Raw genomic sequence first — 26,736 nt, 5'->3', positions numbered from 1 at the left:
CAGCCAATATTATTATTATTATTATTATTATTATTATTATTATTATTATTATACATACAGATTCCTTTCGGGTGTTCAACACATCTTTCTCTTTCAAAATTCTCTCAAAATCTTCCGTATTTAATGAAGCAAATCTGGCGGCCATGTTTGTTTACAAATTGTCACAGTCACTCACTCGCATGGAAGTTTTATGTCTCAGACGTGTAACGTCATGTTGTCTTGACAACCATGCAATACAGTAAACCATATTCAACACTCATTCTCCATTGGGTAGAGTGACATAATACACGATAAGCGATATGCTAACAATATTGCATGTTATCAAACCAAATGAATGAAACCCGCTAGAAGGGAATAGAATACATGTTTTTATTCCATGGAAAAAGTGTCCCATATGTATAATATTTCCTGACATTTCACTCCGATGATGTCACTCCCAGTGTTTTCCCGCTGACTAGACATGTGTTGTCAAAATGGCGAACTGGTTCAAAATTCAAATTCTTTTGATTAAATTGTGGTGTTTTTTTTTTTTGGATGTGTCCATATAATATAAAGAACATTACACAGTGGCGCAAAGATATGACGTTTATCTTCTCATGTTGGAAATGTTTTCACTCATTCACGTCGCTCACTCATGATACAGCTCTGGTCAGAAGTTTACATACAGTGACATGAATGCCATCTTGGATATGAATGTAATGGCAATATTTGGGCTTTCAGTCATTTCTTTGAACTGTTCTTTTCCTGTGGCAGATTGTACAGCATACATCTTTAAAAAAAACACTAGAATTTGGTGCACAAGTTTTAATTTTCTTTGGGTTTTCTGAAATCAACACAGGGTCAAAATTATACATACAGGGTTAAAAATTTACTATACACTCACTTAGATTATGAATTCAGAGGTGCTGAAACTTCCATAATGTCTCTTATCTTACCAAGGCTGAGGTCTCTTAACTTCCTGTTAGTGATCATGATTGACTGCAGCTGGTAGATTCTCTGTGCCTTCATAAAAAGGGTTTGTTTACAGCACTCATTGGATTGACCAACACACAATACAATGGGGAAAGTCCAAGGAGCTCAGTGCAGATCTGAGAAAGAGGATCACAGATATACACAATTCTGGAATGGCTGCAGCCATTTCTAAACAACTGCAAATTCCAAGATCAGTTCAAACAATTGTATGCAAGTTATTGTGAGGTGCAGTCACTTTGCCAAGCCACTTTGCTTCAAGAAAACCCAAACTGTCACTCTCAGCTGAAAGGAAATTGGTTTGGATGGTCAGGAACAACCTGGGAATCACCATGGCACAGCCCTGCCATAAGCTGAAAGCTGATGGATCACTGTCTACAGTTCAGTGAGTTTTGTATCACCATGGACTAAGAGGCTGCTATCCAAGAAATAACCCCCTGCTCCAAAATTGACACCTTCAAGCTTAACTAAAGTTTGAAGCTGACCACACAGACAAAGAAAAAAGCCTTCTGGAGGAAAGCTATATGGTTAGATGAGACAAAGATTGAGTTGTTTGGCCACAATGACCACCATGTACAGTACAGAGGGACACTGTACCAGCTGGTGGTGGTGGTAGGATCATCATGCTCTGGGGCTGTTTTGCTGCCAGTGGAACTGGTTCATTGCACATAGTGGATGGAATAATGAAGAAGGAGGACTACCTCAGAATTCTTCAGCATAAACCATCAGAAACTTGAACACGACTTGGGACTTACAACAGGGCAATGAACCCAAACACACATCAAAGCTTGTTGTGGAGGATAAAGCAGGCTAACATTAAGTTTAAAACAAGTCCTGACTTCAACCCTATTGAAAATATATGGACCGTGTTTATAAGTCGAGCCCATGCCAAGAAAAAAAAATTTAATTGAACTCTACCAATTCTACCATGAAGAGTCGTGAATTATCCAACCAGAATTCTACCAGAAGCTTATTCGTGGCAAACAAAAATGTTTGGTCAAAGTGAATCTTGTGAAAAGACAATATTTGGTGTGCTGTATGTATAATTTTGACCCTGTGTTGATTTCAGAAAACCCAAAGAAAATTAAAACTTATGCACCACATTCTAGTGGGGTTTTTTTTAACATTAAAGATGTATGCTGTACAATTTGCCACAGAAAAAGAACAGTTCAAAGAAATGACTGAAAGCCATGACATTCATATCCAAGATGACATTCATGTCACTCTATGTAAACTTCTGACCACAAATGTATATACATTTACCACTCGAAGATAAACTTCATATCTTCACGCAACCATGCAATACCCTCGATATAGAATGTTACTATATAATATTATACACACAGACACTGAGGGAATTTCCCTGAGGGAACCCTCGCAAAGGGATCAATAAAGTTGTATCTAATCTAATCTAATCTGATCCACAAATGTAAAACAGAAATTAACACATTAACCAAGGATAGATTGTTACTAGTCACAAGTTTGTACACACCTACTCATACATAGATTTTTCTGTATTTTGTATTTTCTACGTTGTAGAACAATACTGAAGATGTCAAAACTATGAAATAGCATCTGGAACATGTATGGAATTATGTGGTAAACAAAAAAGTGTTAAAAAACAAAACGTTTCATATTTTAGATTCTTCAAAGTAGCCAGCATTTACCTCGATGACGCTTTGCACACTATTGGCATTATCTTAACCGCTTCATGAGGTCGTCACCTGGAATGCTTTTCAATTAACAGCCTCGTCAAAAGTTAATTTGTGCAATTTCTTCCCATATTAATGCATTTGAGATCATCAGTTGTGTTGTGTCAAGGTAGTGTTGGTATACAGTAAACTGCAGCAATCCATATTATTTCAAGAACCGTTCAACTAGGTAAAGAGAAACAACATCCATCATTACTTTAAGACATGAAGGTAAGTCAATCCAGAAAATTGCAAGAGCTTTGAATGTATCTTCAAGTGCAGTTGCAAAAACCATCAAACGCTCTGATGAAACTGGCTCTCATGAGGACTGTCCCAGGAAAGTTAGATCAAGGCTTACCTCTGCTACAGAGAATATGTTGATTAGAGTTACCAGCCTCAGAAATCACCAATTAACAGCATGTCAGATTAGAGCCGACATGAATACTTCAGATTTCAAGTAGTAGACACATCTCATCATCAACTGTTCAGATGAGACTGCATGAATCAGGCTTTTATGGTCGAACTGCTGCAAAGAAACCACTACTGAGGGAGGCCAATAATAAGAAGAGAATTGTTTGGGCCAATAAACACAAGGAATGGACATGAGACCAGTGTCAATCTGTACTTTGGTTTAATGAGTCCAAATTTGACATTTTTGGTTCTAACTGTCGTGTCTTTGTGAGGTGGTGGTGGGGGAACAGATGGTATCTGCATGTGTGGTTCCCACCGTGAAGCATGAAAGAGGAGGTGTGACCGTGGGTGTGAGGATGCTTTGCTGGTAACACTGTTGGCGATTTATTCAAAATTGAAGGCACACTTAACCAGCATCACTACCACAGCATTCTGCACCGACATGCCATCCCAACTGGTTTACACTTAGTGGGACCATCATTTGTTTTCAACAGGACAATGACCCAAAATGCACCTCCAGGCTACGTAACGAAGGAGGAGAGTGAAGGAGTGCTGCATGAGATGACCGGGGATCTACAATCACCTGACCTAAACCCAAATGAGATGGTTTCGGGTGAATTGGACTGCAGAGTGTCAGAAAAGCAGCCAACAAGTGCTCAACATATATGGGAACTCCTTCAAGATTGTTGGAAAAGCATTCCAAGTGACTACCTCATGAAGCAGGTTGAGAGAAAGCCAAGAGTGTGCAAAGTACCATCAAAGCAAAAGGTGTCTAATCTGAAGAATCAATCAATCTACCTATATCCTAAACTACAACTAATATATAGTCAAGCACAACAAAAATGCAATGTAAACAACCAGATGGCTAAAGTGTCATAAGAAGAATGTAGTAATAACAAAACAAAATGTTTCCACTTACTTTTTTTTTTTTTACACATATTTAAAATGCCAAGATGGACATATTTTTAGGTACATGTTGGTCACCACAAGTATCAAAAATACATAAGATTGTGGTTTGTAACTGCAAAGCCACTTCCAGCTAGTTTTAAAAAGCTACAGTGATTAGCATAGCAGGATCTCTCATCTCGTCTCATTATCTCTAGCCGCTTTATCCTGTTCTACAGGGTCGCAGGCAAGCTGGAGCCTATCCCAGCTGACTACGGGCGAACGGCAGGGTACACCCTGGACAAGTCGCCAGGTCATCACAGGGCTGACACATAGACACAGACAACCATTCACACCTACGGTCAATTTAGAGTCACCAGTTAACCTAACCTGCATGTCTTTGGACTGTGGGGGAAACCGGAGCACCCGGAGGAAACCCACACGGACACGGGGAGAACATGCAAACTCCGCACAGAAAGGCCCTCGCCAGCCACAGGGCTCGAACCCGGACCTTCTTGCTGTGAGGCAACAGCGCAAACCACTACACCACCGTGCCGCCCCGCATAGCAGGATATTGCTAACAAAAATAGCAACTTGCACCTCAGGTTTGAAAACGAGTTTCACTCTCTCTGTATTTCACTAGCTAATATTACACTGAACATGTGGACAAAATAAATAAATAAATAAATAGGGTAAACAAAATGCTAAAATGTTAGCTAGACAAAAATGCTAGCTAGTTTGTTCACATTCTCTCAGGGACAATGAGTGACAGAGATTGTGTCACTTAAAAATAACAAACAAACAAACAAACAAACAAACTGCTAATAAATTTACCACAGAAGCGACAGCTAATAGTAAGAAGCTAATCATGAAAATAAACTGGACAGGGACTTTAAATTAAACACATTACTAACAAAAGCAACTGTTGCATTTCACACTTCATCTCTCACAATGTAGTTACGCTACAATGACCTGCATAGTGCTTGTATTGTTTCTGCCTAACCGCTAGTGGCCTGCAGTGGCTACTCATGCATCGCGTTTTGGTCTTTGCTTTCTACGTTATTGATTCCCGTGCGGATTTCCCCAGTACACAAATACTGATGACGTAGTCAGTATTCTCAGTAACCTCGTGGTTCTCGAATTTTCACGATGTGACAACGGGAAGTGGAAAAAAAAATTGTTTATGAAGTAGACCCTCATCTTCCGACTTCTGCTACCATCAATGGTGAGTAGGTTGTATTTTCTAAACATATAGAAGTGATAGCTTAAGTATTTTTCTTGATTACTACCAAGTTTCATTGTAATCAAAAGACTAGCACATTGTTTTCTAACGTTAGCAAAACCAGTGTGTCCAAGTGCTGCCGGCGGACAGACAACAAGTAGGACAAAAAGTAAGCAAGTTATGGTCATTTACAAGTGGAAGTTGTTGATATCGGTCACAGTTCTTCTGTTGTTTCAGTGTGTAATTAAGGGCTGAAAATCCACTCGATTTTTCGAAATTAAAAAATTCATAACTTTCTTAATGTGTGTCGTAGATAGTTGGTTCATGCATCATTTTAAAGGTCTTTTCTAGTGCTTTCTAGTGTAGTAGAAATATTCTTAATCTAATAACTTTGATTTTTATTGTCACATGCCTAACACAATGTTTTACACATTACAGTAAAACTCTCTCTCTCACACACACACACACACACACACACACCCCTAAAGTTACACTGTCTGTTACACTAGCATAATTATGGGACTCTCTCACACTCACCCGGCACACTTACACACCAACGTAAAATTCTCTTACCCGTGATTTCTCCTCCAGTTTAGTCATCATGACTATCGATGCACCTCTCTGCTCCCACACCATCCTCCAGAAGTCTCCAAACGTCTCAGGCAGTGGGCCCTGTGTGGCAATGTACGCGTTCTGCTTCCTGTAGCCATCGATGTAGTTTGCGTTGATGTAGTCACTACCAATAATGCCTGAAATGGACAAGCAAGAGGCATTACCGGCGTAATTATATTTGGTTACATTTACATTTCCGAGTCACTTCCTTGATATTAAATTAAAATCCCTTTCTCTTCAACAGCAATTCAAAATTAAATTAAAAGTGTGGCTTGAGTCCAGGATTAGTTGTGAGGTGCTTTATAGAGAACTCAGTCTTATAACAACCCAGTCCCATCTGAGTCTGCATTCAACCAGACAACCACTAAACAAAAGGTGGGAACTGAAGATAAATAGTGTCTCTTATCAGGCATATGCATATGGATTTCCTTTTTCCAGAGCTAACACCATTTTATACACAAAACTTTCAATGCTAGTGGCTTCGTAATGTAATTTACAGCACTCAAACTCCATGGTAGTGCTTTTGAGAGGGGCCAGTAACAGAGCAGTGGATGGGAACGCAGCAGTACTGTGGTTGTCTGTGTTAATGGGGGCAAAATTAAAACGGTTCCCACTGGAGCAATGCAAATAAGAATTGGGTTTATGGCATTCCAACAAGGCTGCTAATAAAAATGTGTTTTAGCATTTGTAAATCCACCCTGAAACACATTAAATGTGTTTATATTGAAATAGTTGTGATGCTCTTAGTGATTCTGATGCTAATTTGTTGGTTGGGATTGTGTTTTTGTCTTTTCTGTGTTGGTTAGTGCTATGTGTCGCTCTGCTAGTTAGTAGGCATGTTAAGATTCAACCCATTCACAATTTGATTCGATTCACGATTCAATTTTTCCAAATTATTAAAAAAAATTAAATTAAAAAATCTTTTGCCAAAAACTGACATTTATTTTCCTATTCTTGATCAACTTAAATATTAATTTTACTGAATTTAAAAAAAAACAACAACTTTGTTCATTTTCTTCATAACAACAATAATTATTTAGCCACATTTGCAAAGGTTTGAGTAAAATATAATAGCCTATTAAATAAAATATTCATTTTATTAAAAATTAAAAGGTTAATAACAAATAGCCCTTTTCTTAATAAACTTTTACAACCCCAATTCCAAAAAAGTTGGGACAAAGTACAAATTGTAAATAAAAACGGAATGTAATAATTTACAAATCTCAAAAACTGATATTGTATTCACAATAGAACATGGACAATATATTGAATGTCGAAAGTGAGACATTTTGAAATTTCATGCCAAATATTGGCTCATTTGAAATTTAATGACAGCAACACATCTCAAAAAAGTTGGGACAGGGGCAATAAGAGGCTGGAAAAGTTAAAGGTACAAAAAAGGAACAGCTGGAGGACCAAACTGCAACTCATTAGGTCAATTGACAATAGGTCATTAACATGACTGGGTATAAAAAGAGCATCTTGGAGTGGCAGCGGCTCTCAGAAGTAAAGATGGGAAAAGGATCAACCAATCCCCCTAATTCTGCGCCAACAAATAGTGGAGCAATATCAGAAAGGAGTTCGACAGTGTAAAATTGCAAAGAGTTTGAACATATCATCATCTACAGTGCATAATATCATCAAAAGATTCAGAGAATCTGGAAGAATCTCTGTGCGTAAGGGTCAAGGCCGGAAAACCATACTGGGTGCCCGTGATCTTCGGGCCCTTAGACGGCACTGCATCACATACAGGCATGCTTCTGTATTGGAAATCACAAAATGGGCTCAGGAATATTTCCAGAGAACATTATCTGTGAACACAATTCACCGTGCCATCCGCCGTTGCCAGCTAAAACTCTATAGTTCAAAGAATAAGCCGTATCTAAACATGATCCAGAAGCGCAGACGTCTTCTCTGGGCCAAGGCTCATTTAAAATGGACTGTGGCAAAGTGGAAAACTGGTCTGTAGTCAGACGAATCAAAATTTGAAGTTCTTTATGGAAATCAGGGACGCCGTGTCATTCGGACTAAAGAGGAGAAGGACGACCCAAGTTGTTATCAGCGCTCAGTTCAGAAGCCTGCATCTCTGATGGTATGGGTTGCATTAGTGCGTGTGGCATTGTCAGCTTACATATCTGGAAAGACACCATCAATGCTGAAAGGTATATCCAGGTTCTAGAGCAACATATGCTCCCATCCAGACGACGTCTCTTTCAGGGAAGACCTTGCATTTCCAACATGACAATGCCAAACCACATACTGCATCAATTACAGCATCATGGCTGCGTAGAAGAAGGGTCCAGGTACTGAACTGGCCAGCCTGCAGTCCAGATCTTTCACCCATAGAAAACATTTGGCGCATCATAAAACGGAAGATACGACAAAAAAGACCTAAGACAGTTGAGCAACTAGAATCCTACATTAGACAAGAATGGGTTAACATTCCTATCTCTAAACTTGAGCAACTTGTCTCCTCAGTCCCCAGACGTTTACAGACTGTTGTAAAGAGAAAAGGGGATGTCTCACAGTGGTTAACATGGCCTTGTCCCAACTTTTTTGAGATGTGTTGTTGTCATGAAATTTAAAATCACCAAATTTTTCTCTTTAAATGATACATTTTCTCAGTTTAAACATTTGCATGGATTAAAGCAAAAAAAAAAAATTATTTGATTGAAAATTTATGGGGGGGTTATGGGTGGATTTCGATGAAATTCTGAGAATGGTTAACTTAGAACTGATAACTTTATTATCAATTAATTAATGGATTAATATATTCAATTTATTGCACTTTCTTTCCATTGCTTCCGTATATTATTTTTTGTGGCAAACCACACAAATGCAAGCACTTGGAATGTTTAGTTTTTTGCACCATGAACTAAATGGCTTTCCGTTTTCACCTATTTCGTACAGCCAAGCCCACCTCCACTTGTTTTTTACACCTTTATCGATGGCAGACACATCAGTGCCTTCTTTCATGTAAAGCGCATCCATGCTGCCGAAACCGAAAGCAGAATGGCATGCTCCTCTATGCTTGACGTCAATATAGAAAAAAGTTTGGATCTTCGCTTCAATTAAAATTAAAATTATAATTTGACCTTACTTTGTGTTGAATACGACTTCAAAAACAATTCAAGATTTTATTAAGAGAAATATTGTGGCCAACACGAGTGTTAAGTTACCTAAAAGATCGCGTGAAGTTGGCTGCTATCTACTTTGCGTTCGTTCTCATTTTCCTCCATCATTTCACAGGCCAGAAACAGATGTTTTGACGTAATTTAACTTAGTAGTCTATGATTATTATTTACCCGTAGTTTTCTAGACATTTTGACTGTTTGGGGCATTGAACTCTGGTGTATGATTTTCAGGGAATAAAGTTTAGCGCATGTCGGAACATCATTGCGCTCGCAGCCTCCAACTCCTCAAACGTCCTTTAAATTGTGATATAACGTAGGCTATAAGGCACGGTTCTAACATACCTTACACATTGGCCTAACAAAAATAATAATTGTTGGGGCGTCTGCTGATTTGTTAGTTATAAATTTAGGTCTAATTACTTCTGACAGTCTGCAAGCATTGCACCGTCGGGTCTTCAAGTCTGGCTGAAGCAGAGGAGCGGGCTTTCCAGGGTTTATTTTTTCGTTTTTTTTTTTAACACGCTCTATTTCTATGTCCAGGTTTGAACTAAGTCATTTTGGCAAGATTTAATTTAATACAAAACAGAAATGATCAGACACAAGCACGCCAAGCACATGGGAATGTCTTTTGCCAATTTTGACAGCGCATGTTTTTTTAATGCCGCACCGTAGACAGCGAACGTTTAAACATGATCAAACATAGGAAATGAATGACACAAAGCATGGCTCAAAAACAAAAAAGTTAAATAAACCCTGCTGATAGTTGATGGTGTTGCAACACATCAGTGTTATAACCCAATCTCTACCCAACCACCCGTCATTTTAATTCTCCTCGGATCAGCACCGACCTCACATTTGGCCTTGGGAGAGTTCAGTTGACGGAAATCCGTCACACGACGGAAATCTTTAATCCATGCATTTGATATGTCATCTACTGTATGTTCTATTCTGAATAAAATATGTAATTTTGAAACTTCCACATCATTGCATTCCGTTTTTATTTACAATTTGTACTTTGTTCCAACTTTTTTGGAATCGGGGTTGTATGAGCATTTATACTACCTCCATTTGCTTCTCTTTTCTTTAGCTTTCAGCAGTGTGTAAAAAGACAGCTCTGATTTTCTTGTTAAATCTATTTGTACAGTCAACCACATAACAGCTCTTTCCCCATCATAGACATGTTTTTTTTTTTCTGTGTGTGTTTTCACAGTATTAGAGCTGTGTTACTTACATCTAAGTTGAAGTCGCATGTATTCCTGCTATTGTATGTTATTGCAACCTCTGCGGTCTACACAACACAATTACAGCTAGGAAAAAATAAAATTAGGCAGCCTGATAACAATAATAATAATAATAATAATAATAATAATACTTGCAGTTCATTTTTTATTTCATCGATTCAAATCATCATAAATTTGTATCACGATTTGTCACACAATATATCAGGACACGCCTGCTAGTTAGCATTGACGATGTCATTTAATTGGAGAAGAAATTTCAACCACTTTAAACACCAGTGATAATGGTCAAACTTCTCTGTTAGCTCTGAAAAACAAAACACACCATTTTCGCATAAAATTCAACGCTTAGTTACGACAGAGACTCAACTCAGCTTGGCTCATTAGTGATCTACAAGATAACAGGCATGATGATGTGTTACATGAAAGTTGAAGCTTTGAAAGCTGATCTGACTGATTAAGAGGTAAGCTGTTCAGGTAGGATTTTTCTTTTAAATAAAGAAAAAAGTAGTGTCTACGTTAATTTTGCTGTATTTCTTTTAGAAATTCTTTGCATCAAGGAATGCCACTGTATTTTTGAACATTACCAACGATGAACACCAGGTGGCAGCCTCTTGAAGAAGCTGCATATGCATATATATATATATATATATATATATATATATATATATATATATATATATATATATATATATATATATATTTGTACTTTCTTTATTTAGACCACAAAACAAATTATGCATTCAAGCCATTATACCGTGGATTAAATGCTGAGAACAACTGAGAATAATTAAGGGACTTAGAGGTTTTTTTTTTTTTTATGACAATTATGTATATTCAGACACACACACTGATTTTTCCCCACAAATGCAATTTTCTCAGTTCATTCACTCTGGATAGGAACATTTGTCATTTTTTTTCTTCTATCTTGCGAGCTTACACTCATGCTTCTTTCTGGTTCTGGGATTTTGAAATGATCTCACAATTTGAACAGGAACTGACCCGAGCTCAGTGATACTGCTTCATGTTAATTAGGGTCTGTGCTGCCGAGAAGCTGATTAGCCTACGTCCATGCACAGACACGTGGCTGTTCGGTGAGCCAAAAAGAATCCGAAAAAATATGTGGTTCAGGAATCATGGCTTCCTGATCCTCAATCCTGGATCTAAATTTACTGCATTATTTTAAGGGGTTTCTTTTTCAGTCATGAAAACCACTGTAGATTTTTGTGCATAAAATGCCTTCCAAAACAAAAAACCGTCATGAATCATTCCTTATACATTGCTACACCTATGGATACCACAGTAACTGACAGGGCATGCTCCTATAGGAAAATAATCAATGGTGTGCTTTTCCATCCTGTTATTTTATATAGACATAATTTTCTTCGAACAGCATGTCCCAAAGTGTTTTATTCCTCACACAGACTAGCATTTACATATTTTATTCATTACAGAATGATATAATTTTTAAAAATCCATTTATCATTGTATTTCATGTTGTGCAACCTGCACAAAACAAGTTAATTCCTGTTGTCACTTCCATTAGAGCAGCAATAAACAGACTTTCCTTCACATCCTCTTTTTTCTCTCTTAAAGCTAATAAAAATGCAGCTTGTTACTGAGAAACTGTGAAGAAAACACAAAGGTGACTTACAAAGCACTGACACTGGAGACTCCTTCCCTTCCAAAAACGCTAAATAAACATCTCTGTAGAGAAAACTGTTACAAAGCCACCTCCTCTCAGCATGTCGTGCAGTTCAAAGCATAACAAGTGCCTCATTCATGCTTTGTTTGGAGTTCTCGACATGCACCTTTGTTTTGGTCCTGTCTTCGGTATGTTTTCCATAAAAAATTTTGTGCCCAAGTCTTCGGTGTTAAACCCTTCATTATATTACAGGCATTTAGCAGACACTCTGATCCAGAGCAATATACAATGAACCCAGAGCAGCAGGTGCCTCACTCAAGGACACTTCAGTCATTCCTGCTGGTCCAGGGAATCAAACCAACAACCTTTCGGTCCCAGAGCTACTTCTCTAACCGTTAGACCATGGCTGCCCTTCAATTAGAGTCTCGTTAAATACCCTGTTGTGTTTATGTCTCACTGCGAAGACTTATTGTGCATTTGCCTCATGAAATTTTGAGGCTTGTTTCTTGTTATTATGTTACAAAGAACCATACTGGATGACATAATCCAGTATGTAAGCCATTACATTTCAGAAGGTGTGGCTTTTCTTATGAAAAGACTGTAGAGCCAATGTGTATGATATATGAAGAAAAAATCCAACAAGACTGCAGGTTACTACAATAACTGAAGAGGTAGCGAAAATTGCATTTCACCTGTAGGAAAATTAGATTTCACCTCCTACAGCTTCAGAAGCACTTTGCTTGCACAGCTGATGAAGGACTTTTGTCCACAACTTTGTGTACTACACTGCAATTTTTTACTACCTCTATTATATGTGCAGTATACTGTATATATGGGTCGTTCTGGAATTCGGGGTGCATTTCACGTTTCTGAGATAAACTTTTTGTTATTTTCCACAAAAGAAATCTTTATTGAATCAGATTTGAACAATAATGCAAATTATGACAAACTTTCACCAATAGCAAGGCTTGATGTACATTTCAGACCCAATTTATCCATAAAACATTAACTAAATGGCCCCACCCCACCCCAATTACTGGCTGTCTTACACTCCTGATTCATACATTCAACTTGAATAAACATGAAGTGATTCAGTCTAACTATCAATTGCACAGAAAGTCGATTTAATTTTTTTAAAAAATAATCCATCCCAATGTTCTTGTCAACGCTGTTATAAAACCGCATAAAATCCACAAAGACTTTTAATAGCACGCGTGACACCTGCACCGAGAGACATCACTTCCTCTGGCAGGAAACTTCAGAAAGGCAGTGAGGCATGTTGTGTTTCTTCTCTCATTAATTTGAACAAAATGTTGAGGATACACCAAGAGTAGATCAATTATTCGTCAAATCTGTTATTGTGATATTGGAGTGAATCGCTCATTTAAAAAAAAAAACAATAACATGATAAAAATCCATAAAATTCTGTTTTAATACATGTCATGTGTCAGCTAGTTTGAGGTAGGCATGGGGAGTTAAGAAACAAAATGGTGGGAAACGTCAACTCTGTTAATGGATTACCCAGTTTAATGATAATGGAGTTGTCGATGACTAACAGAGTCGACACTTGAAATGTACCCACAATTATAGAATGGGCCGTGTGTGTGTCTATATATATCATCTCATTATCTCTAGCCACTTTATCCTGTTCTACAGGGCCATAGGCAAGCTGGAGCCTATCCCAGCTGGCTATGGGCGAAAGGCGGGGTACACCCTGGACAAGTCGCCAGGTCATCACACAGGGAGAACATGCAAACTCTGCACAGAAAGGCCCTCGCCGGCCATGGGGCTCGAACCCGGACCTTCTTACTGCGAGGCGACAGCGCTAACCACTACACCACTGTGCCGCCTTTTTTATGTATGTATGTATATATACACACACATATATATATATATATAGTGGTGCTTGAAAGTTTGTGAACCCTTTAGAATGTTCTATATTTCTGCATAAATATGACCTAAAACATCATCAGATTTTCACACAAATCCTAAAAGTAGATAAAGGGAACCCAGTTAAACAAATGAGACAAAAATATTATACTTGGTAATTTATTTATTGAGAAAAATTATCCAATATTACATATCTGTGAGTGGCGAAAGTATGTGAACCTCTAGGATTAGCAGTTAATTTGAAGGTGAAATTAGAGTCAGGTGTTTTCAATCAATAGGATGACAATCAGGTGTGAGTGGGCACCCTGTTTTATTTAAAGAACAGGGATCTATCAAAGTCTGATCTTCACAACACATTTGTGGAAGTGTATCATGGCACGAACAAAGGGGATTTCTGAGAACCTCAGAAAAAGCGTTGTTGATGCTCATCAGGCTGCAAAAGGTTACAAAACCATCTCTAAAGAATTTGGACTCCACCAATCCACAGTCAGACAGATTGTGTACAAATGGAGGAAATTCAAGATCGTTGTTACCCTCCCCAGGAGTGGTCGACCAACAAAGATCACTCCGAGAGCAAGGCGTGTAATTGTTGGCGAGGTCACAAAGGACCCCAGGGTAACTTCTAAGCAACTGAAGGCCTCTCTCACATTGGTTAATGTGAATGTTCATGAGTCCACCATCAGGAGAACACTGAAGAACAATGGTGTGCATGGCAGGGTTGCAAGGAGAAAGACACTGCTCTCCAAAAAGAACATTGCTGCTCGTCTGCAGTTTGCTAAAGATCACGTGGACAAGCCAGAAGGCTACTGGAAAAATGTTTTGTGGACGGAGGAGTCCAAAATCGAACATTTGGTTTAAATGAGAAGCGTTATGTTTAGAGAAAGGAAAACAATGCATTCCAGCATAAGAACCTTATCCCATCTGTGAAACATGGTGGCGGTAGTATCATGGTTTGGGCCTGTTTTGCTGCATCTGGGCCAGAACAGCTTGCCGTCGTTGATGGAACAATGAATTCTGAATTATACCAGTGAATTCGAAAGGAAAATGTCAGGATATCTGTCCATGAACTGAATCTCAAGAGAAGGTGGGTCATGCAGCAAGACAACGACCCTAAGCACACAAGTCGTTCTACCAAAGAATGGTTAAAGAAAAATAAAGTTAATGTTTTGGAATGATCAAGTCAAAATCCTGACCTTAATCCAATTGAAATGTTGTGGAAGGACCTGAAGCAAGTAGTTCAGTGAGGAAACCCACCAACATCCCAGAGTTGAAGCTGTTCTGTATGGAGGAATGGGCTAAAATTCCTCCAAGCCGGTGTGCAGGACTGATCAACAGTTACCAGAAATGTTTATTTGCAGTTATTGCTGCACAAGGGGGTCACACCAGATACTGAAAGCAAAGGTGCACATACTTTTGCCAGTCACAAATATGTAATATTGGATCATTTTCCTCAATAAATAAATGACCAGGTAGAATATTTTTGTCTCATTTGTTTAACTGGGTTCTCTTTATCTACTTTTAGGACTTGTGTGAAAATCTGATGATGTTTTTGGTCATATTTATACAGAAATATAGAAAATTCTAAAGGGTTCACAAACTTTCAAGTACCACTGTGTGTGTGTGTCTGTGTGTGTGTATATATATATATGGAGGAGAGAAAGGTCTTTCGGCTGTACCATTCACTGGTGCGAGGATAACTCTGGTGTGATCATAGGCAATGACGTTGGCATAGCGGTTCTTTGGCTTGTTCACCTCCAGGTTCGAGTGCTCCCATGTGAACTGCTGCCCAGGATCAACGGACTGCAATGCAGAAGGGAGAGAATAACAAGAAGAACATGTTTTTATGATTTATGAAGTTCAAAAGAGCCGAAATATTCATCGTCCGACAGAACAGACAGCTCAGTCAGGCAACAGAAGTGTGAATTATTACTGGATTTCCTCCCTGATGAATAAATATGCTTCCAGCCAGTCCTCAATAAAACATCATGTGTATAACGTGTACTGTTTCCAGAAGCTCTCACTGAGGAGCAGCATGACTGTATCGGCCAATCTGCTTTGTCAAGGTTACCTTGGATTTCATGACTGCCTCGCTTTTTCCACTCCCTGTCTTTCTTCTCATTTCCCATTGAATAATCACACCCTCTCTCATTTTTATATCTCGTTTTTATCCTCAAATCCTCTGTTTTCTCATTTCTTTTTCTCTCACACATCCTCTTTCTCTATTCTCAATAGCCCCCTTCTCATCAGTCACCTCGTACTCCTGGGAGAGCCGGAGGTTGTCGTTGGCCTTCAGAAGCTCGGTGTGTTCTGCCAGCTCGGAGATCGGGATGGGGGGGTGACTCATCATACCTGCAGGGGGTTAAAGGTCAAAGCAGAAGATCAGAACAGACTAAAATCGCCATTAATCTCAAGAACAATGAGCCGTGCATGAAAACACTGTGTTAATGCGAGACCGTCTGAGTGAGTGACTGCATGAATGTGTGTTGTACTGTGTGTAGGTAACACCATACTGTAGGTGTCTGTGGTTACATGTATACCGTATATATGTGTGAAAAGGTGGTGGGTGGGCACTAGTGGAAGGATCTAGACTCTCACCTAGGTGTGAGTCCACCATTATGAATCATAAATGTCTGCATCTCTAGAGATGACGGGCATTTTGTTTTCAGGAACAGAACAGGAAAAGAAAATTATGAACATACACGGAAAAGCCTGCTCACGATCAATGAAGCCATTTTGGGGTGTATTTTCAGCAGGAGTTTTTGCAAAATGCAGCAGATTTGACACTATTCTGAATTTTGTCTTTGGTGTGACTAACGTGCACTCTTTCACAGTCAGAAGCATCCTCGTGTCACAGTTGTAGTCTGGCAATATACTGTGAATAAACTAGATTTTAAATGAGTACTCTATTTCTCAGCTCTCTCAATTTTTTTATCCATCCATCCATTATCTGTAGCTGCTTATCCTGTCCTACAGGGTCGCAGGCAAGCTGGAGCCTATCCCAGCTGACTATGGGCGAGAGGCTGGGTACACCCTGGACAAGTCGCCAGGTCATCACAGGGCTAACACAGACACAGACGACCATTCAATTATTATTATTATTATTATTATTATTAGCTCATTCAGCCGACAGGTGATGAGTTTATGCCATCATGTGTTGTCCAGCATCCATCTGGCGTCATCCACATTTCACGAAATTCGCTTCTTCTCTCTCAATTCTTCACTGATTTTTATTCTTTTTGGCAGGAAGGTCAGTCTGCCTGGGGTGCACATAGCTTCTACTCAAATTTGCACAACTGCAATTAATAATGAAGATATGGAGTTAATTAAGCCCTAACGAGCAGTTTCCACACAAATCGCTTCTTCTCCCTCAATTCTTCACCGGTTTTGATTCTTTCTCGCATGAAGGTAGGGGGATCTAGGGTGCATATAACTTCTACCCAGATTTGCTTAATTACAATCATTAATGAAGTTATGGACTACTTAAGCCTTAATAAGCAGTTCAATAAAAATCACTTCTTCTTGGTCAATTCCTCACCGTTTTGGATTCTTTCTGGCAAATACGGTAGGTCGGTATTCCTAGGGTGTATATAACATCTGTATATAGCTTTTATATAGTGTATAGAGCTTGCAGCATTTATTGTGCAAGGTGGCCCACTTTAGATCGTTCCTTCTGGACTAGACGGGGCCGGAGTGAGCTACGCCATCATTTACATCATTCTTATTTAAGTGTCACTCTTACATTGCTGTGTGCAATTATGTTCATAGCCAGCGTTTTTTGTCATTTTTTGGTTACTTTACACACATATTCCATCCTCATTATGCTGTTTAATAACATTCCTTACCTTGGTGAAACATCCACTGTGCAATAACATTCACTACTTGGGGCAATATTTCTACTTCAGTTGCAAGTATTTTATTAGTGCAATATTTAGTTGTGTATATTACATACATAGCCCGTGTCTTTATTTTTTCTTTACTTAAATATATTATATATATATATATATATATATTTTTTTTTTTTCCCAGTTGTTTTTTTAATACTTTTATTGCACTCCATTTTTTTGTTACTGTTTATTCCTGACTCTTTTTCTACTTGGGAGCTGCTGTAACATGTAAATTTCCCCACCGAGGGACGAATAAAGTTTATCTTATCTTATCTTGGCCCTTGGCCAATCGTTCCTCAAAATGTCATCAAAATCTGTTCACCACTTTCTGAGTTACATTGGGAATAAACAAACAAACAAACAAACAGAGGTGAAAACATAACCTCCTCCAACAAAGTTGCCAGACATTGTTCATTTTTCCTTTAACCCTTTGGTGCCTGCCCAAAATTCCCCTATTTTCACCAATGCCTATTCAAACAAAAATAGCTTGAGTTTGGACTTCAGGATATCCATCATGCTATATACCATTTTAACTAAGTATTGAAAGACAATTTTTTTTGTTTTCAAGGTATTTTTACTTTGTCGTAACAACCATTACGTCATCGTTCCTGGAGGAACGATATTTAAAGGGTCTGAGACCAAAGGGTTGACCGCAAGCTGGCCTAGTGGTTAGTGTGTCCGCCTCTTGATCGGTGAGATCATGAGTGCTCCTCGCAGTTGGGTCATACCAAAGACCTTCATAAAAATGGTACCTACTGCCGTCTGGCAAGGCACACTGCAATACAGACCAATTAAGCCTTTATGAGCAGTTCAACAAAAATCGCTTCTTCTTGGTCAATTCCTCGCTGTTTTGGATTCTTTCTGGCAAATAGGTCAGTATTCCTAAGGTGTCTATAGCTTCTATATATAGCTTGTATACGTATAGTGTATAGAGCTTACAACATTTATTGCGCAAGGTGGCCCACTTTAGATCGTTCCTTCTGGACTAGACAGAGCCGGAGTGAGCTACGCCGTCATTGATGGTCTCATTATTACAGATATTAATTTGCATTATTTTTCGCTTTAGAGACAAGGCTACTTTTTCAGAGAGAAGTCTTTGGTGTCATGTTATCACCAAAGACACATTAACATCTGGATTTCAGCTTGATTCGGCATACAGTAGATACTACAAAGCCTTTAAGAAAGCACTTAACTGGATTCACTTTGTCCTGTGTTGCTGTCATGTTTGAAAGAAGAAAATTACATACAGTGCGACTTCCTCTTCCTGAACATGTACTCTCGATGGCACCAAAGTGGCCAGAAGTCATTTATTTTTAAAGTGGGTACTGTACATCAAACACTAAGGCGGTAAAACTTGTGAAGAGCAATGTTTTAGGCTCATTCTGACACTAAAATACAGTGATACACAGCAGGGATGCATTTTATACACAAATATTGTATGTTATTTCGCAGGAATTGTGGTCAAAATGATCAAAACATTGTACATTAAGTGGGAAACCAAGTAGGTGGTTTTTGTATACACTCTATAGCTAGCTATCAGAGGTGGACAGTCATGAACGGTAAGTACATTTACTTGAGTACTGTACTTAAGTACACTTTGAGTATCTGTACTTTGAGTATTTTTTTGTTTTGGGCAACTTATGACTTTAACTTCAGTCCATTTCAAAGGCAAATATCGTACTTTTCACTCCATTACATTTCTATCAAGGTCCTCATTACTATGAAGCAGCTTTGAACGTGGATGTTTTTCTTTTCTTTTCTAAAACGTGATTGTTTTTTTGTTTTGTTTTTCCGCAGGTGACCCTGAGACAGCCTATCAGTGATCATTAGGGTCACGTCACGTCCATAGACTGCATAAAATCAAGTTCAATGATTTCTCAGCAGTATTATTTGAACACGCTCAGTTGATGGCAGAATGGAAGGAGGCGGTTCTTCTGGGGAATGTACGCACCACGCACTCATGGCCATACCTAGAACCCATGTTTCGGTTTTCTGAAAAGATTAAAGATTTGTTTCATTTGAAATGTTTGCTTTGTTTGCCTAAAACGAACCATGTCACGGCCTACAAAATCTCGCCGTCCAACCTGTGGAAGCATATTGAGGTATGTAAACGTTTTATTCTAAGAGAAAGCTTGCAACGAAATGAAGTTGTTTGTGCTTTTAGAGCTTTCAGAGCTAGCGATAACGTTGCAATAGCTAGTACCGGTAGATGTGTCATTTGTGGGGCCATATTGCAGTATCCTGGAGCTCTCAGTGAAATCACGGCTATTATTTGTAAACTAATGAGCAGGAATAAATAGTCAAACAAGGCTAAACTCCCAGATAAAAAGGCATTAAGGCAAGTAAATATAGATAGTATGCAAGCAAAGTAAGCAAAACAAGGCTAATTTTTTTCTAGCCCAGACTGTAGATCAGTGACAGTCATTTTGTGATAATGTGAAATGTGCACAATGGACAAAGTGAGCACAGCATCCGATCATACTCAGGATTTTGCCTTAACAGGTTATATGCCCCCCCAAGAATAGAAAACCATGTCGATATCTAGTAATCACACAACCCACTACAGATGCTGTGGATAAAGATTAGTTTGGATAACTGTTTGAGAACTCTTTAATTTTTGTTAAAAAAACATCTAAGTTATTTTAATTGCAGATATTTCATTGCATATGTAAATATTTGGGTTAAAAAAAGAAAACGGAAAAAAAAACAGCAGAAACAGCCATTAGTCGTGTCCTCGGTGAATCCGAGAATATTATCTCCTGTAAAGGAGAGGGTTTATTACGCCGTGGCAGAAACATCTATTTATGTCGAGTATCAATTAATGCTTATGTGCCAACTTTAAAGGTCATACTGAATTAAAATGGTGAGGTTCTCTGCTCTTTATTTTCCCTGCTTTTCATTTTTTGCCCATCTTTTCCCTGTGTGATGCTCTCTGTATCTCTCTTCTTTCTTTCTTTCTTTCTCTCTCTCTATCTATAGGATGCAGCTATTACAGATTCTGTGCTGTTTTTGTTCCCTGGATTATCTACTGGATGCTGCTGCAGGGCAGACTTAAAGGAACAGTCCACCGTATTTCCATAATGAAATATGCTCTTACCTGAATTGAGACGAGCTGCTCCGTACCTATCCGAGCTTTGCGCGACCTCCCAGTTAGTCAGACGCAGTCCGACGCGCTGTCACTCCTGTTAGCAATGTAGCTAGGCTCAGCATGGCCAACGGTATTTTTTGGGGCTGTAGTTAGATGCGACCAAACTCTTCCGCGTTTTTCCTGTTTACATAGGTTTATATGACCAGTGATATGAAACAAGTTCAGTTATACAAATTGAAACGTAGCGATTTTCTATGCTATGGAAAGTCCGCACTATAATGACAGGCGTACTAACACCTTCTGCGCGCTTCGGCAGCGCATTGATATCTGAGCTCCGTATCAATGCGCTGCCGAAGCGCGCAGAAGGTGTTAGTACGCCTGTCATTATAGTGCGGACTTTCCATAGCATAGAAAATCGGTACGTTTCAATTTGTGTAACTGAACTTGTTTCATATCACTGGTCATATAAACCTATGTAAACAGGAAAAACGCGGAAGAGTTTGGTCACATCTAACTACAGCCCCAAAAAATACCGTTGGCCAAGCTACATTGCTAACAGGAGTGACAGCGCGTCGGACTGCGTCTGACTAACTGGGAGGCCGCGCAAAGCTCGGATAGGTACGGAGCAGCTCGTCTCAATTCAGGTAAGAGCATATTTCATTATGGAAATACGGTGGACTGTTCCTTTAATTTTCACCAAAACCTCCACACAGAGGTGCAATGTTCCCTCCATGTACGGACAGGGTCAGAGAGAGAGAGAGAGAAAGAGAGAGACAGACAGAGAGACACAGAGAGAGAGAGAGAGAGACAGTGAGAAAGGACGAGAGAGAGAGACAGAGAGAGAAAGAGAGAGACAGAGAGAGAGTGAGAGTGTGTATTAAACGTGTGTGTGTTTACAAACCTGGTGTCTGGAAGTTGATGCGTCGCATCTCGACGGGGTCAGTGGGGTGATGAGCCATCATTTCAGCGTTGTTCAGTAAACACTTGGTGCCAGGCTCAGAGTCTTTGCGCTTGCTAATTAGCAGAAACAAACACACCCACGTGCATAAACACACAAACACCCGTGTACAAATTCAGGGCTTAACTAGGCTCAGGACACAGAAATCAATATCTCCATTCTACAAGTCTAAACCAGTACTTAATAAGGGTTTGAGCAGCCAACTGCAAAACATTAAATAACAGAAAACCGATTCGGCTATTATTAGCCATAAAGTTCCCTCATTAGCAGGTTTCACTATGTGCTTTTTGAGAGTTTTTTCCCCCTTTAGAATAAATACTGTAATGTTCTACTGGGAATTAGAGGCCAGCACTGGCTTACCTGTCTGGTTTGCTGATGTCCCCGGAGAGTGCCATGTGAAATATGAGAGGGAGAGAAAGACAGAGTCAGGGAAAGACAGGAAGAGGAAGAAGAGGAAACGATAAAGAAGCAGAGAGAGAGAGAGAGAGGTAGACAATTCAAGAGAGCCAGAGGGCAGGATAGGAAGAGAAAGAACGAGGGAGAAAAAAAGAAAAAATAATCAATATTTTGCTTTCGTATGCACGAGCTACATGACACCTCCTCCAGATATCATTGCGCTTCATTGTGAGGAGTGTTTAACTCCTTTCCCCTTGGGGATGAGAATGTTTCCGGACTAAATGGAAGGGCTGTGCTGGAGGTATAGCTCAGCAAGGGGTTTACATGCCAAAAATGAGGTCTAATAAGCCAAGGTTAGGGCGTGTCTGCAGTTTGGCAGACTGTATCTCCTTCTCTTGAGCGAATGTTCTCTGAGGAAGCAAACACAGACAGCTACTCCTCCCTGAGTGAATGTGACTGCTGGGATTCTTAGTAAGGATTACTTTAAATTACATCTAGCTTTATCGTTCGCTTCTTTATAAGCTGCTCTCACTTTGCACTGTGGCTTGCAGGATTCTGGCACTCTGAATAGAAACACCGGTTGGCAGCAATCCCATTATCTCCTGTTATCATTTAATCTCTTTTTTTCCCCTCTGATACTATTCTCTCCACTACCAAAATATCACCCTGATACATATTTAATCACTGCTTTAACATTCCCCCCATTACACTGGCAGCGTGGAATAGTGGCCCTATTACCAGCCATCGTTTTCCTCTTTCCCTTTCCTTCCTTCATTCACTTCACCTTCTGTGTATGGAAAGCAAGCCAATAAGATATTTTGCAACACTGTCACATATGCTTACCGTAAGAGCTACATCACTTGTAAATCTACAAACATCTGGAGTCATTTGCATAAATAAGTATCTACTAGGGATGTAACCAAATACGAGTTCATTACCCGGAATGAACAGATAATGTGTTCTAAACAGATAGAAATAGAGAAAGGTTCCCAGAATGGCTCATGGGGAAACAATAAACAGGAGGTTTTTACTTTCATGAGGGTGTGAGTGAGCAGTCAGGACGAAGCTCACAGGACAAAGAGAACTATCACATAATACAACATTCACCTTAGGCTACATCCACACGACAACGGCAACAAGATGTTATTTAAAAATATATCGCGTCCAAATGGGCAACAATCAGTAAAATATCAGGTCCATATGGCAACGCAACGCTTGCTGAAAACGATGCAATACACATGCCACACCTCTAGGGGCGCTGTAAGGCTACATCCACACGACAACAGCAACGAGATGTTATTTAAAAATATATCGCGTCCAAATGGGCAACAATCAGTAAAATATCAGGTCCATATGGCAACGCAACGCTTGCTGAAAACGATGCAATACACATGCCACACCTCTAGGGGCGCTGTAAGACAGTCCCTTCGGAGACACCAGAACAATAGAAGAAGTAACGACGCATGCGCATAAACTATTATGCGCGAGACTTCATATTAGCCACAAAGTCAGGAAAATCTGTTTGTAAAATTACATTATAATGACCAAATACAATGAAAAGTATTTTTCCAGTCTCACCTGTGAAAGGTAATCCCATGTGATCTCGTTTGGACAGAAAACCTGTTGGTACAGTTAAACGCAGCTAATCTTTATTCTCCGCTTTGACCTATCCAAAATGGCGGCGAGGATGACGTATGATTCTACGCGGAAGGCGGCGTCTTCAATGGTCCGGAATAAAGTGAATGATACACGTTGATGGAATTAATTTGTTGTTTCTCACCTGTGAAAGGTAATCCCATATGATCTCGTTTGGACGGTAAACCTGTTGGTACAGTTAAACGCAGCTAATCTTTATTCTCCGCTTTGACCTCTCCAATATGGCGGCGAGGATGACGTATGATTCTACGCGGAAGGCGGCGTCTTTAATGGTCCGGAATAAATTGGATTAATTTGCTCCTCTACGCCCTTTTTAAGGAATGTATTGTCGGACTTAAATCAACATCTGAAGAGGTGAGATCGCTCCTTTTTTCCCCTATTTTTGCTGGCGGGATTGCACCATTACACAATAAATATTCACAGTGAAAATATTTCGTAAGCGCGTTTCATGAACCAAGTTATAGGATTTGTTGACAACTCGCATCGCAATGAGAAGATCATTGGCACGACTGGTGTTAAGAATCAGACCATTTCATAAATGAATATTTTGCTGTAGAGCTGCAGTGTTTGTACAATTGCATGTTTTTGCTTCACTATTACTGTCACTATTCTGCTTCTTGCATTACTACTGTGAACTAACACTGAACATAATAATAATAATAATAATAATAATATCCAAGCTCGTGTTTCACTCTCACTAGTGCTCTGTAAGGCTTTTTCCTGGTGATATTCGTTACACTTCTACCCGGCGTGAAGCACTCACAGTCATGTGGTTGTGACGTCATCGTAAACAAATCCGTTCTACTCATCCAGACGACTTCACAACGGCAACGTTGCCAGATCTTTCCACTCTGGAACCCGTTCTCAAAAAGATTGCGTTTTGGGCACCCAAAACGCCGGTGCCGTGTGGACGCCAGGCCTAAACGATAAGCAATTGTATCGGAGTCACCTGAATCCGTTGCCGTGTGGACAGGGCCTAAGATGGTCCCTTCAGAGACACCAGAACAATAGAAGAAGTAAGGACGCATGCGCATAAACTATTATGCGCGAGACTTCATATTAGCCACAAAGTCAGGAAAATCTGTTTGTAAAATTACATTATAATGACCAAATACAATGAAAAGTATTTTTCCAGTCTCACCTGTGAAAGGTAATCCCATGTGATCTCGTTTGGACGGCAAACCTGTTGGTACAGTTAAACGCAGCTAATCTTTATTCTCCGCTTTGACCTATCCAAAATGGCGGCGAGGATGACGTATGATTCTACGCGGAAGGCAGCGTCTTTAATGGTCCGGAATAAATTGAATGATACACGTTGATGGATTAATTTGTTGTTTCTCACCTGTGAAAGGTAATCCCATATGATCTCGTTTGGACGGTAAACCTGTTGGTACAGTTAAACGCAGCACATGAATCTTTATTCTCCGCTTTGACCCATCCAATATGGCGACGAGGATGACGTATGATTCTACGCGGAAGGCGGCGTCTTTAATGGTCCGGAATAAATTGAATGATACACGTTGATGGATTAATTTGCTCTTCTACGCCCTTTTTGAGGAATGTATTGTAGGTCTTAAACCCACATCTGAAGAGGTGAGATCGCTCCTTTTTTTCCCTATTTTTGCTGGCGGGATTGACTCTGCCCTAAGGGCAGAGTCTCTCTCTCTCTCACTTTGCACCATTACACAATAAATATTCACAGTGAAAATATTTTGTAAGCGCGTTTCATGAACCAAGTTATAGGATTTGTTGACAACTCGCATCGAGCTCGTTACACTTCTACCCGGCGTGAAGCACTCACAGTCATGTGGTTGTGACGTCATCGTAAACAAATCCGTTCTACTCATCCAGACGACTTCACAACGGCAACGTTGCCAGATCTTTCCACTCTGGAACCCGTTCTCAAAAAGATTGCGTTTTGGGCACCCAAAACGCCGGTGCCGTGTGGACGCCAGGCCTAAATGATAAGCAATTGTATCGGAGTCACCTGAATCCGTTGCCGTGTGTAACAGTAACAGCCTGGTCAGGGTCACATAGTTCAAATTAGCCTACTAGTTTCTTTTTTAGTATTTCAGGAAATTAAAACAAACACAATTCATGAGATAATATTCACAAAAATACTAACTGTGAAGGAGGAAAAAACAGTCCTGTGTACAGCTCTAGTTAAAGCCAACTACTTGAGTGATGTCCACTGCAAGCTGGACTAGTAGTTAGTGTTTCTGGCGCTTGATCAAGAGCTTTCAAGTTCTACTCATGGTTGGGTCATACCAAAGACCATCATAAAAATGGTACCTACAACTGCCTAGCAATGTATGCTGCAATACAGATGTGAGTGGGGAGTCAAACTCTCATGGTTACCAGGGGACTAGCCCCCTACTGTAACCCTAGCTGTATAGGCGAGAGGCCAAGGGCTACGGAAATGGAGATTGGTGCCGCCCAATGCACCTTAACAGCCTGGTTAGTACTGGGTTGAGAGACTGCCTGGGAACCACCAGGGCATGGTGTGGGAAGGACTTTAGACTCAGACTTGAGTGATGTAGCTGAGGTTGAGAAACTGTCAGAGCCAGAATTCTCACACCATTTCTACCTCTGAGTTTTTCCCAGTGGTTTTTTAGTGTCTCTGGAATTATAGTGGTAGAGTTTTATTTTGAACCAGAACATCAAGGACATACTAGCTCATCTGGCCTGCCATCAAAACAACCATAACGACCAAACCATCAAACAGAACTGAAATGTGGCACTGTGAGAGAGGACCAACCTCCACGACAACAGGAGAATCAACAAAGGAGTACATTTTGTTCCTCACCTGAAGATCTACCCCAAACATCGATCAGAACGAATTTGCATGATAAATGAGAGAGGAAATACAATTCTTGTCAGAAGAAAATGTGTGAAGTTGACCCAATTACTAATTTGTGAGCAAAAAATTGACAATACAAAGACCAAGTTTTGTGCAGAAGGTCTCGTTCTTTCAAATAAAACAATCAGAACAGAAATCCATTGAGAACTGAGGGAGGGAGGAGACATGATTTCACTGAAAATAAATAAAGTTGTAAA

General features: G+C 39.7%; 1 protein-coding gene across 1 annotated transcript in view; it reads right to left on the bottom strand.

The window, feature by feature from the left end:
- LOC132871725 (receptor-type tyrosine-protein phosphatase S-like) overlaps positions 1–26,736 on the bottom strand; it is a 328,962-nt gene that overhangs the window by 29,726 nt on the left and 272,500 nt on the right. Inside the window, exons 17-21 of the mRNA XM_060906174.1 lie at positions 21,988–21,999; positions 21,571–21,683; positions 15,949–16,046; positions 15,374–15,497; positions 5,752–5,927 (exon numbers count right to left, since the gene is read on the bottom strand). Coding sequence (XP_060762157.1) covers positions 5,752–5,927; positions 15,374–15,497; positions 15,949–16,046; positions 21,571–21,683; positions 21,988–21,999 — 523 coding nt within the window. The remainder of the gene's footprint in view (positions 1–5,751; positions 5,928–15,373; positions 15,498–15,948; positions 16,047–21,570; positions 21,684–21,987; positions 22,000–26,736) is intronic.

Source organism: Neoarius graeffei, chromosome 23 (genome assembly GCF_027579695.1).
Source record: "Neoarius graeffei isolate fNeoGra1 chromosome 23, fNeoGra1.pri, whole genome shotgun sequence".
Classification (NCBI taxonomy): Eukaryota; Metazoa; Chordata; class Actinopteri; order Siluriformes; family Ariidae; genus Neoarius; species Neoarius graeffei.
This window is presented reverse-complemented; position numbering and strand designations above follow the sequence as displayed.